Raw genomic sequence first — 13,853 nt, 5'->3', positions numbered from 1 at the left:
GAGAGATGCAAAGCGTCCTTCTATTTGTGCCACGAATATGGCAGCTACTTGGGGAGTCTTTCAGCTTGTCCGGGTCAAATTTTATCCTGGTAGGTCCTTTGTTTTTTGTTACCTTTTTTAGGTGTAATTTGAAGGTCATCATAACAAGGTCATGGTCGCTTCCAATGTCAGCTCCAGGAAAACTTGTTTTGGCAGTATGGATGATGCTTGCCTTAAAACGCTGCTGCACCATGATATAGTCGATCTGGTTGTGATATTCTTCGTTCGGACTGTGCCATGTGGTTATACGCGATTTTTTGTGGCATCCAAGTGTGTTAGCCAATTAGAGTTTGTTGTATTTCGCAAATTCTTATAGTCACTGACCTCGTTCATTAGTTGAGAGGTTACTATAACTTGTACAACAAGGATGCCTTATCGACCACTTCATATAATTGCTTATAAAACTCATCTACTGCCTCGTCATCATATGTTGATGTAGGAGCGTAGGCTTGAATGATGGTGATGTTGAAAGGTGATGCCTTTAAGCGTATGGAGATGAGTCGACTGGATATAGGGTAACAATTCACAACGCAGTTGTTGTAGTTCCTGTGTACAAGAAATCCTACTCCTTGTTCGTGAACATCTGGTAGTCCACTGTAGTCCAGTCTATGGCCATCTCCTGTTGTTGTTTCACCTATGTTTTTCCAGCGCATTTCAGAGAGTCCTATGATGTTCAAACGGAGTCGGTTAAGTTCATCGGCTAAAACCGACAGCAGACAAAATTATATCAGAAGAACAAGCGGGTTTTAGACAAGGTCGCAGCACAACAGAGCAAATCTTAAGCCTCGGAATACTCTGTGAAAAATACCTCCAACACCAAGAGAATCTTCTCCATGTCTTTTGATTTAAAGAAAGCTTTTGTTCAAGTATGGGATGGGGCACTCTGGGCGACAATGGAAAAGTACAACATAAATAAAAACATAATTAAAGTTATCCAGAACCTCTACACGGATGCCACCAGTGCGGTGTACTCCAACAATAATATTGGGGACTGGTTCAAAACCACAGTTGGAGTAAGACAAGGCTGCCTAATCTCACCAATACTTTTCAATATCTTCCTCGAAAGGATAATGGAAGATGCTCTCGAGGGCTATGCCAGTACTGTAAGCATTGGAGGAAGGAGAATTACAAAATTGCGCTTCGCAGATGACATTTATGGCCTATCAGGGACAGAAGAAGAACTAGCTGATTTGGTGAAGCGTATCGACAAGACTTACGAAGCATATGGCATGCAAATAAATAACGAAAAAAACAACAAATTATGACCAATAGCCAACAGGGCTTTAAAAGGGGCATCAGTACTGGAGGTGAAAAGCTGACTAGTGTTAGCAGCTTCAAATATCTCGGAGCTATTGTCTCAGATGAGGGAACACAACCCGAACTATTGGCCCGAATAGCACAGTCCACAGTAGCCCTTTCAAAACTTAAAATAATATGGAAAGACAAGGGCTTAGCCCTCAGCACCAAAAATCAGACTGATGCGCTCCCTGGTCATGGTTACATTTTTATATGCTTGTGAGTCTTGGACACTGACGGCAGAGCTAGAGAAGAGGATCTTAGCAATGGAATTGAGATGCTACAGAAGGATCCTAGGTATCACATTCATAGACGCATCATAAACCAAGAGATTAGAGACAGGGTTACTGCAGCGATTGGACCCCATGATGACCTGCTAACTATCGTAAAAAAAACGCAAGCTAAAAATCTATGGCCATATTACAAGATCTTCGGGGCTCGCTAAGACCTTCCTTCAGGAAACAGTACCAGGAAAAAGAAGAAGAGGCAGACAGAGAAAGCCATGGGAGGACAACATAAAAGAATGGACGGGCATGCCATTGAATGAAGTTCCAACTAAGGCTAGGGACAGAGAGGAATGGAGAAGGACGGTCGACGAATCTCGCGTGGTGCCCCAACGGTGCAACAGACTAAGGGATATGTAAAGGTAATCGATATTCTCACAAGTCCCTGCTATTATTGTTTTCACCATTTATTAATACACCATCGATTTCTTTTAAATTACTGTATTTACTGAGTAAAGCTTATTACATATACAATTCACAAAGTTTTATGTATGTTGTTTATGTTATTTGCTCTTAACATTTCACATTGTCTCGAGTTATAAACTAGATTTATATAAAGAAAACTTCGCAACCAGTAAACTCGTTGACCTAATTAACTTTAGTGTGGTATCTTTGACTTCCGGTTGGTTGTTTTACGGTTTGTTAGTTTCTAATCCCACGCTTTGATATTCCGACTTCAGTTATCGGGATTTAGTTTGTTTCTCGATTACTTTTCGCTGCCCTGTGCTATTTGAGTATTAGGGTTTCACTATCGTGTGCGAAGGTTGGGTAGAGATCCCATTTCGTCTTACATGACAGTATTGTATATTAGAAGAAAGACCAGAGCGTGAAATTAGTCAAGTCTGGCAAGTAGGGTTAAAATTGAAGAAAAAACAAAGTAGAAACGCCAATCAGGCAATAAGTTATTGCTTTAAAAATTGTGACGATGTTTGTTTTATTTGTTTTGTCTTCAAGTTAATGCTCTTTAATATGTTCAGCCAATAATGACAATGTTTTCAATTTCGAAGATTAAAGATTAGTGCAGAGTCTTATGCCTACACAAACCTCTTTATGGCCTACATATTTTTCCATACCTGATGCAGACAAACCCGTTGTCCACCGGGGGTTCAGCCAATGCTACGTTTACCAAACATCTGCAAGCTAAAACGAGGACAAAGTCTTTCAAAGAAGACTAACGATTTAATAGATAAAACTAGTCAGTTAAGGGGCTTTAAAAAATACATTTACAATATCAGAATAAAGATATCATTTTAAATTCATGAGAAGCGAGTTTTGGTAACTGTTTATATCCGCGCAAATTCAGGCTATTAGCGGAACTTAATGCGAGAAATAGTTGTAGGTTTTTCGTTTGTGAGAAACACGCCTCTCATTGCATTCATGAAAAGTCTGTTTCTCTATTTTTGTTTAGTGTTCGTGGAAAAACGAAAACAATTTTATTCTTCCAAAAGAAAAATTCCCAGATCTAGAGGAACTCCGCGTTACATGTTTTATATGCCTAGCCCTAGCTCAGGATATGGGAACACATTGTTAATGAAGGAGGTCGTATGAGAAAAACAAACGATATTATACTGTAGAAATTGTAAACAAGCAAAATATAAAAAAATCCTCTTTAAAAAAGAAAAGGAACTCCGCCCTTAAAAGTATATCTTTCAATAATGTACACTGTCAGGTTTAGGATTTATTTGCGTTTTTAACTAGCTGTATACTGTTAAGGTCCCGGGGTTTAACCTGACAAGAACATCACTCACACACAGTCGTACATACAGTAAACAACTAGGTGAATAGTTTAAATAACAACAAAAATAAATGAATTTAATTGTATGAAACATATATGTGTATGTACAATGAGGATGACAAATAGACAGTATATATATTAGATATATATTATATATATATATATAATAGGATTAATAGGTATATATAAAGATATTATACAATAATTAATTTAAGCACCTTTGCTACGGCTATTAACTTGTCACCCTGGCTTTATGGTCCACCAGACTCTGACCGACTGGCGTCACAACACTGCCAACCTTGGTAATAGTAAAGTTTGACAATGACAATGAAAAAAACTGCAATATGTATTTCTGAGACGGCAAGCGACGCCCACAACTCCAACACTGGCACCCTATAAACGAAATAAACACAATACTCTCAACTTCTACACTAAAAATAGAAATAGTGACAACCTCATACAACATACAATAATAGATATCACAAACGAATAACTCACCCTAAACAGGGGTCCCAAAAATCCAACTGAATAATAAGTCCGAGAAACAGGTACAGACAAATAACGTTTTACGAGCCAACACACCGTCCGCTACAACCAAACTAGAGGGTGAACTGCCTCATGACAAAGAATGACCGATAGATGTCACCGGACTTTGTGACGTAGCAAAACAATTCAAAACAAAAAAATACAAGACACTCTCGCCCCGTACACGTACTACCAGTAGAGGAAATAAAAAAAACAGAGTTAGGAGAAAGAAATAGACACTTGTCTATACTACGCGACATACACGTTATTTCCCTTACTCGATCTCAAACAAAATAATTAATTACCAAAATGAATTGGCTAATTGGGTATTTAAAAAAAATTAATTCATGTTTTGTTGGGTACAATAAATAATTGTTTAAAGTACCAACTTGATCGGAGAATGCGTGAGGGAGAAATGGCGTTAACAATTATTTAAGGGGACTAAGCCCAACAAATTTAGCCATATCTGTAAATACTGAAGGATAAGTTTCCCTTGTTGGTAATGTTTGATTCATGTCTTGTCTATGTCAAGGAATAATTGTGCGAAGTGTCAACTTGATTCGAGAATGGGTGTGGAAGAAGTAACGTGTATACACTTTTTACTAGACAGACAGAATGAGCTGATATAAATTTTGTGAAAAACAAAATAAACAAAAAACTGAAAATGTTATAATTTAATTAGCTTTTCATTTAGGTATTCTGTCATCCTATCTTATTGTAACAATGGAATAGGGAGGTCGATGTGATTTGGGCCTGATTTTTTATTTAAATCCAATGACCCAACTTTCAAAGTATGCTGGGAATCTTCGTTTAAGAGAAGAAGTAACAGAATTTCTCTTTATGAAATAAAAACCGTTGAATTCCTCAAGCAGAAATCATGACACGATTGAGCACACACTTTGATCACACAATATTACTTTCATTTCAATAATAGATTCGCAAATGTAGACTTAAAGTAGCGTCACTAGGGTCGGTGTCATCTGGTGCAGTTAGCTGATGGCGTCCCTCCCCCAACCATCAACTTTCTCCAAACAGGTTCCAATAAACACTTTTGTTAGTTTGTTCTTTAGATTTTTTTTTTTTTTTTTTTTTTTTTTTTTTTTTTTTTTTTTTAACCAATGCAGTGATCTGATTACATACTTTCATTGAGTGTTACACAACGATTGTTACGCAAATGTAAAATTCTATTATAAAATTATAAAATCCCATTGCATATGACATGTATTCAATAGTTTTTGCATATTTGTATCTAGGCTTGTTTGGGTGTATATCTATAGATTTTTAAAAATGTGTCTGCTTTTTCCAAGACATAATTTTTCCAACTTGGGTGTCACCCCCAAATGGGTGTGGACCGCACCCTCCGCACCACCTGATGACGCCACTGATAAATATATTAATCTGTACATCTAATGTGTGTTCAAGAAAGGGCAGTTAACCTACTTTAAAAATCAATGAAATACTTATCTTACAGACTTTCCTTCAAACGAGAAGGTAATTATGCCCTGCGCGTATCAATATAGTCATCTAATATTGTATGTTAATTAAAGCCTTAAACTGTGCAGTCATTGTTTTTCCTGGCTGATTCAGGCAACCCGTCCCATGAACTAAAAACAACAGTTCTATTACGTTTAAAAAAGCAAAATAAAAAGCTTTGAAAATTAAACTGACACAGGAGATCACCATCCGGCGTAGAGTGTAATTTTTCTTCTGGATTTATCATCAAGATTTGACCCTAGCAACAATATCATTAGAGTTTCATCATTTGTTCCGAAAACGTTTTTTTTTAAAAACCAGATTGCATCGCATCCTGAATGGTTTATCCAATCATTTCTTGTGTACATGATCACGTGAGGACAATATGCGCCTTTAAAGAATCCGATACAGTGTTGAAAGATGTGTGAAGAGGTTACCGAAATGCCGTTAGGGTGGCGCCAGCTCCTACGTGAACTTTTAACTAATTTTTACAGATGACCTCTTCAGTTTAAGAGGAATAATTAGTTGAACTGGAATAAAATTATAATGAAAAAAATACCAATGACCAATAATTAATCAAATAATTGTTTGTTTTGTTTTTTTAATTGATTCTTGTTTTATCAGGTACAAGAAATAATTATGCGAAATTTCAACTTTACCCGAGACTGGGTGTAGGAGAAATAATGTCTACAAAAATTGTACCAGACAGACAGACAAACAGGATGATTTGATATCAGCTTTGTAAGAAAAAAAAAAATAACAGCTTCATAATTCGCACTTATTTTCCAGAAATATATCACCTACTTATGTTAAATATTTGTAAGGTTTGTCGTCTTTTGTTAGGGTATTTCAAAAAAAAATTATCTTTTTAGTTTTTGGACCGCAACCTGACAAATAATTTTCTCAGCGATAAGATAGGAAATAATAATCTTCATTTCCGATAGTAAATCTGGGCATCAAAATTAAAATAAAATAAAGCAACAACTACAGACCTTCAAGAGGGGTAGGAAGTTCAGACCTTCAAGAGGGGTTAGAAGTTGGCCCACTAAACTGGAAGGTTGCCTTGTCGTATGGTATGTGCTCAGGGCTGTTTTCTCGCTGGTCCCGTGTTCGATCTTACCCGCCACCATCCCCCGTCGTCCTGCGGAAGGTTTGGGCTAGGATATAGTAATCGTCAATTCTGAGGGAACATCCGAAACATGTAAAACAAACAATAAAAAGTATTAAAGTCAATAATAACACTCTATTTTGCTCTAAGCGGTGCTATCAATATTTTAATCGTGTTGCTATATTAAAAGATTATCTTATTTTTATAAAGTTGTTATGTTATTGTTAGTTTGCTAAGGAACGCTTGTGCAGATACTACCTGGCAGAATACTGCACGTGGACTCATTCAAAGCCATCCTTAGCAAGAGATGAAACTTAACTCGGTCTAGGCTGTGAAAAGATGCATGACGTGGACATTTGGAGGTGGGGGGGGGGGGCTATGGTTTGTTCTCTGTTTGCTTCCATCTGATTATGATCTGATTGGAGAGCATAAAATGATTATGTCTTTTAAAAATATTATGTATGTTTTTTTTTTAATAAAGTAAAATATTTACATAACAGGTTTTTTAAACATAATTTCTATAAAATTATATATTTAAAACAGAAACAGCTTCCATACTCTTTAAAAGTAACTAAGTAAAGAACTGTTTAATTATGCGATCTACTGATATTCCTAGGAGGCCTATAAACAAAAGTTTATTTTCAAAGACTTACGTCAGTTCCGGACATTAGAATGTTGAGGCCCTGTGTAAATCTGGACTTTAGAATGTTGAGTTCCTGTGTGAATCTGGACTTTAGAATGTTGAGGCCCTGTGTGAATTGATAATGGATTGCAATTACGCTAGACTCCAACTCTTGAAGCTTGAGTCGTCTGGAAGAGCGCTGTAAGCGTGTTATGGAACGAAGCCTGAGTGACATGAGTTCCTGCATTCTGGGCGTGGTGGCTAAGTGGTAAAGCACTTGGATCCTGAGCCGATTGGTCTTGGGTTTGAATCCCGATGAAGAGTGGGATTAGAATTTAGGAACTTATGGGGCTCCCCAGAGTCCACCCAATTTTAATTTGTACTTGATATTAATTGTGGAAAAGTAACGGTCGGCTGGTCTTTGTGCTGACCACATGATATTTCTCGTTAACCGTGGGTCACAGAGTCTGAAAGGAACGCTTTACTTTTTATTCTGAGCATACTGAGATGCAGAAGTGCTTTATTCGGAAAGAGCTAAGCATGAGTGTGCATAACATCTTTACCAAAAAATAAACAAACATTTGACTGATAAGTTTTGAACTATGAAACTTAAGTTACAGAGAAACCATACATGAAGTCAAGAAAGCTCTAGCTTGTTGTGAGCCGAGTACAGACAATAAGGGGAGTTATGCCACTTATGCGAGGAAGTCTCTTTTTCCATTATCATTGATCCGAAGCTCCCCCGCCCCCTACAGAACCTATGGAACATAGAATCCCAAAATCAGTCATAAACACTCCTGGGTTGCTTATATCGTTTCACTGGGAGAAAAAGGGAGCTTATCTCTGCAGTATTGAGAATGTGGCAGTGATTATGCGACTCTTTCCCTTATATTAGCCCTCTTTTTTTTTTTTTACACATTGTGTTGAGAATTAGTATATTGTCTTTGTGTCCAAAGATTGAGACTGTTTAAGACTGGGATTTTTAATTTCGGGATCTGTAGGACGCCTCTGAGTAGATTCAATTTTACTACCTTAGTTACGAATGACCAATAGTGACCTTAGTTAAATACACTTGACGGAAATAAAATCTTCGTCTACGCTTGAAATCTCATTTGAAACATAGGCTACATTGTTTATTTTATTCATTAAAAAAAATTGAATGTAAAGATAAAAAAATCGAATTCCAAATATTTGTTGTTGTTATTGCTGGGGCAAAATATACAGGTCATTGACATATTGTACCTTTAGGCCTATATTTAGAGGGGATTTGCACTATATCTTATCATATGTTATAAAATACAGACGTTACTTCAAAAAAGAAGATGATTACGTCCTACGCGTGTTCCTAGGTCAATCTAGTCATACATGTTAACCAATGACCTAAACTCTTCCAAGTCACCGGTTTTCCTGGCTGGCTAAGGACATGCGTCCATGCTCTAATAGCACTAGGGAAGAAGGAACATTAGTACAAATTCGTCCTAGCATATGGTACAAGGAATGTGCCTTTGCAGGTGTGGCACTTTTGTGTATTTTATTTACGTTTCGGTTTTGTACTTGAAGATTATGGTTCAGATTATGGTTCAGTGTTTTATGTATAATTACTACTTTATTTGTAAGTCTTCTATCCTGAATATCTTTGTTAGCGTTTCCATTTTGAGATGCGATTTACACTCATTAAACTACTGGTTCACAAACGTTTCCTTAACGGAACACATCGCAAATTCTGATTATTTAAAGAAACACTTTGCCTATTTTTTTAAGAGAGATTAATTCACTTGGTGGCCTACTAGTTAATTATTCTAGCAGTTCGCGGAACACCTATTCATGCCTGGCGGAACACTAGAGTTCCGCGGAACACAGTTTGGGAAACACTGCTTCAAGCAATAAAATGCTATAATAGAAAAAGAAATGGACAAGATATGGAGTCGTGTGAAGCCGACACAAGGAAACCTCAAGGAAAATGTAAGAAAATATAAGGAAGAAATTTGAGATTTTGAAATAACTAAAGAAACGAAACAAACTTGCCAACTAAATAATAACAATTTGTGCTGCAAGCCAAAGAACTTTAATTTAATAGTAAAGAAAAATTATCAAAAACTGTAAAAAATAAACAGATTATCAACACTTTCTATATTCTGTACACCGGAACAAGCTAGTTACCTATTTTTATCCACTCATAGTTGGTAATAATCAATATAAAATAAACATTTTCTTTCTTCCGTGAATAAAAAAAAATAAACTAGCTTAGTGATTTGATTAGGCCTACATAAAAAAGGGACAAACTGCCAAGAAATGAACTTTATGAAATATATAAATAGACTAAACCTGCCTATTGATTTCTGTATTTTTCTCCTTATTGTAAAACTTCTGGGAACTTTTGTTGCAATGAGTAAAATACTTAGCCTACTAAATTTAATAGCAACTACAATACAGTAAAGACCGTGCGTTTAAACAATTTTCAGATAATTTATTTTTGAGCGTTCAGCTTTGTTTTGTTTCATATTTTTGGTAGACAAGTCAGTAAATGAAATGTAAACAAAAAATTACCAACATAAAAAAGTAGAAAGAAAAAAAGAAAAGAAAAACTAACGCTATATTTTTTCTTCGGTGTATTTTTATAAAATAATCTTGATGTGTTGTAGTAATATCATGTTTGAAAAATAAATGTTTTTGTATGATTGACTTCACTAAAATTACTTTTGACCTGTTCACTCAAAAGATAGTCCAAACTGTTCCAAGTTTTTATCCGCATCAGACAAGAACAAAGTAATCTATAACTATTTCTAAAATGTTATTAAATCTTTGGTCAAGTCTCTACAGAGACATGACATGAACTTTAGAAATTTAAAATGTCTTGACCAAAAGTGTAGAATAAAAGTGACTTCAAAACCTAATTCTGATATTTTCATTTTCCTGACCACGAATGAAGCGATGGTCTTTTTGATATCAAGTTTTGGTCTGACCATAACTGTAAAGATGGACTCTTTGATATTAAGTTTTGATCAACATCTCTTTTTCCTGACCATGAATGAAAAGAAGGTCTTTTTGTTAACAAATCAACATCTCTTTTTCCTGACCATGAATGAAAAGAAGGTCTTTTTGATAAGATATCAACATCTCTTTTTCCTGACCATGAATGAAACGATGGTCTTTTTGACATAAGGTCAATATTTCGCTTTCCCGACCAAGAATGAAAAGAAGGTCTTTTTGATAACATATCAACATCTCTTTTTCCCGACCATGAATGAAAAGAAGGTCTTTTTGATAATATATCAACATCTCTTTTTCCAGACCATGAATGAAAAGAAGGTCTTTTTGATAACATATCAACATCTCTTTTTCCTGACCATGAATGAAACGATGGTCTTTTTGACATAAGGTCAATATTTCGCTTTCCCGACCAAGAATGGAAAGAAGGTATTTTAGAAAGTGTACTTTGAAAAGCATTACGTTTTCCAGACCACGAGTGAAATGAGGCTCTCTTTCTGATTCCATTGACATGTTCGTCCCTTTTCCCTGACCAAGAATGAAAAGATGGTCTTTTGGAAATATCTATTTCACTTGTCGGTAGATTTCGCTTTCCCGACCAAGAATGGAAAGATGGTCTTTTAGACAGCATGTCATCGTTTCGCTTTCCTGACCAAGAATGGAAAGATGGTCTTTTAGACAGCATGCCAACGTTTCGCTTTCCTGACCAAGAATGGAAAGATGGTCTTTTTGAAATTTCTATTTCACTTGTCGGTAGACCTTCATTTCGTTTTCCTGACCAAGAATGAAACGAAGGTCGTTTTGGAATCTTTCTTTCGCTTGCTTGTAAGTTTCGTTTTCCTGACCAAGAATGAAACGAAGGTCGTTTTGGAATCTTTCTTTCGCTTGCTTGTAAGTTTCGTTTTCCTGACCAAGAATGGAAAGAAGGTCTTTTGTCAATTAGATCCACTAAATCGGAATCCATAGAAGATCTTTGAATATTGTTATCAAAATCCAATTTTCTTAACCCATGGAGTTTACCTTTGAGACTTCCGTCATCCACTGGGTATGAATTTAAATATAGCATGTTAGAAACATCTGCATTATTTATTTCCTTTTGTGCTTTCACATTTTCAGGGGAACTTTTTAAGAGCTGAATGTTTGATGGTATGTGCCCTAAGCTTTGCTGGCTGCTTCCTTCTTGGTCAATGTCATGTAAAGCCGACACGTCGGTGAAATCTGTAGATAAAGGATTCGAATAACGAGCTGATTTCGTTGCTAAAAGATTCGCATACGCCTGAAGAAAGGGCTGCAGATCATTCAAGTCGTCCTGAACGGAGCTGCTTGAGTAACGTTGAAGCTGTTCTGATGACTTTGCATCAAGATCTGTAGCTCGATTGTCACTAGTTTCGTGAGAGTTCTCGTTCCACTGTAAGACTGGAAATGTATCGCTGTTTGTTACATAGTCTCTCAAAGTTTGTTTAGTGCTCAATAAATGAGTTGATTTCAGATTGGAGTCATCGTCCTCTGGTACTGTTAAGAAATCTGTAATCATAGTATTTTTACCTTCTGTCAGCTTGTTATCTAGCTCTTTAAGTGAACTATCTTCTGGGCCAGTTTTGTCTGAAGCTTCTAAACTAATACCTTCTGTGGTCTTGTGGCCAATGTTAGGCCTATCACTGTTTAGATTGATAATATCATTACTCTGTTCCTTATTCAGCATTTCACTAAATTGTATGTTCTTTGATAATTCTTCCAGTGGTATTGAAACTTTTCTTTGAAAAACAATGTTTTCGACTTCTCTTATGACGTCTTTACAGTCTGGATCGCTTAAAATTTCAATGCAATCTTGAACATATGCAGTTTGTCGCACATTACCCGACTGATCCAAAGTTGGATCAAAATTAAATATCCTTTGGTCTCTTATGTCATGTATGTTGAGCTCGAAGCGATCACTGATGGAAAGGTCTTTATCTTTGTCGATAAGCTGGAAACCATGGTGGGCATTCAGATCATCTCCTAATGAAACAGTACTGAAAATTTGAAATGGTTGATTCGTGTTAATATTGGCATTGGCTAGCTTATCATTCCCTAGGTCATTGTCCTGCTCTGTACGGTAGAAGACATTTACCGCTGGACTTATTAATCTGTCCGGTCTATGTCTTGCGATGATGAATCTTTTATAAGGTTGAAGAAAACATTTCTTTCCGTATTTGTTGGCCAAAAGACGAAATGAAGAAGATTCTAACAGTAAGCACGTATTTCTAATCCAAGTTTGTGTCAGCTCGGCTTCTGATAGATAGTCACTGCTTGGCGGAAGATTCACACTGAAGTCTTCGTAACCTGGAGTGAGTTGCCTAGATCTCCTGAGCCTACTGTTTGATACTTTTCCCTTTCTATATTTTAAACTGTTAGACTGTAGTCTTATCGTGTCGTCGTCAGCTATTTTATTTGTATTGTCCCATTTCGATATCTTGATAGTGTGTTGTGGCTTTGTTTGCATATTTTGGTCATCATCCACTGAACTCTTTTCAAGTACATGTTTCGAATCAAGGGCGTCACCTTGTTTCCCCATTTGACTAATTTTATTATCTTCTGAAGACTCTTGATTGACTGCTGTAAGTTTGTTCCAAATCTTAGTGTTCCTGTGAGGGTTTTTAGACCCAATAAATCTTAAATATTGAGCAGCTTCGTCACCTGTTGAGCTAAAAGTAGGAACAATGTTTCTCTTTCTTCCGCTCCAAGAATGAAACCACGGACGTTTTTTAAAAGATGACGCTAAAACGTCTGAAGATTTTCTGGCTTTAACGGGAACATAATTAGAATCCAAAGTGGTGGAAAGAAGTTGCGGTGTGTCAAATTCGAAATCGACTGGTTGCCTAAGTTCGAGCTGAGACTTGTACAGTTTAAGTTGTTCCGTTTTGTCACTAGTCTTGTCACTAGTATTACTCCACCGTTCGAACATAGTTTTAGCATTTTCGTTATCAACATGAGATGGAAGCGTGGATAAGTAAGAAACATTGGGTTTGAACAAAGCCAGGCTTTCTGAACAAATCTTCGAAAGTATGAACACAAGAAAGTACACCGAAGAAAACGTCAACGGCGTCTTTCGTCTTCTAGACCAACACGTGCAATGTCCAGTATCCATGTTGAGAATGGGCATTATCTTATTCTTATCTTATTATGACTAGCACGGCATCGTTTCATTCAGGAACTTAGTTTACGACATTCATAGTCTTCAGTCTCTCGGATGACAGGTCCGAACTCACTGACTGAACATCGCCTTCTTCTCCTAAGGACTCTATGTTCAGGGACCAATCATGGCTTTGTATCGATTACGGCCTCCCTCCTGTAACAATGGCAGATAACTCAAAAGAGTGTCGAGCACAAATGGGTGTCAGTCGGTGGGCTCATAGGTCTTGGAGCGGGAGAGAGAGAGCGGGAGAGAGAGGGCGAGATGTTCCTCTGGCAAAAACTTTAGCGGATGAAGAAGATGACGATAAATAGAGATATAATTAATTATAAAATGGGCAGGTGAAAAACAACGAATAGGACTATTTTAATAGTATCTTTATAGTATGGACCTATTCGCTTAGCGATGTCAAAAAAAAAAAAACAACTGACAATTTTTCTTTAGCGGCTTAAAAAAGGGTAATAGACGCTATTAGTTTTGTTTGGTCATCTGTGCGTCCGTCCGCGTCAGGTCTTAAGATGAATGAAATTATTACATATTACAAATGTATTAAAATATGTAATTATTAAAAATAATTTCTTTGAATAACCATATGTGTAAGTATTATATTT

The 13,853-nt window shown here is 36.5% G+C and overlaps 1 protein-coding gene across 1 annotated transcript; it reads right to left on the bottom strand.

The window, feature by feature from the left end:
* Window positions 1-9,131: 9,131 nt before the first annotated feature.
* Window positions 9,132-13,426, bottom strand: LOC106073284 (uncharacterized). Its single transcript, XM_056004511.1, has 2 exons — window positions 10,932-13,426; window positions 9,132-10,865 (listed from the first exon to the last, which is right to left on the bottom strand). Exons 1-2 carry the CDS (start codon window positions 13,210-13,212, stop codon window positions 9,988-9,990), a joined length of 3,159 nt encoding a protein of 1,052 aa, XP_055860486.1. The 5' UTR covers window positions 13,213-13,426; the 3' UTR covers window positions 9,132-9,987.
* Between the last annotated feature and the right edge of the window lie 427 nt (window positions 13,427-13,853).

Source organism: Biomphalaria glabrata, chromosome 11 (genome assembly GCF_947242115.1).
Source record: "Biomphalaria glabrata chromosome 11, xgBioGlab47.1, whole genome shotgun sequence".
Taxonomy (NCBI): Eukaryota; Metazoa; Mollusca; class Gastropoda; family Planorbidae; genus Biomphalaria; species Biomphalaria glabrata.
This window is presented reverse-complemented; position numbering and strand designations above follow the sequence as displayed.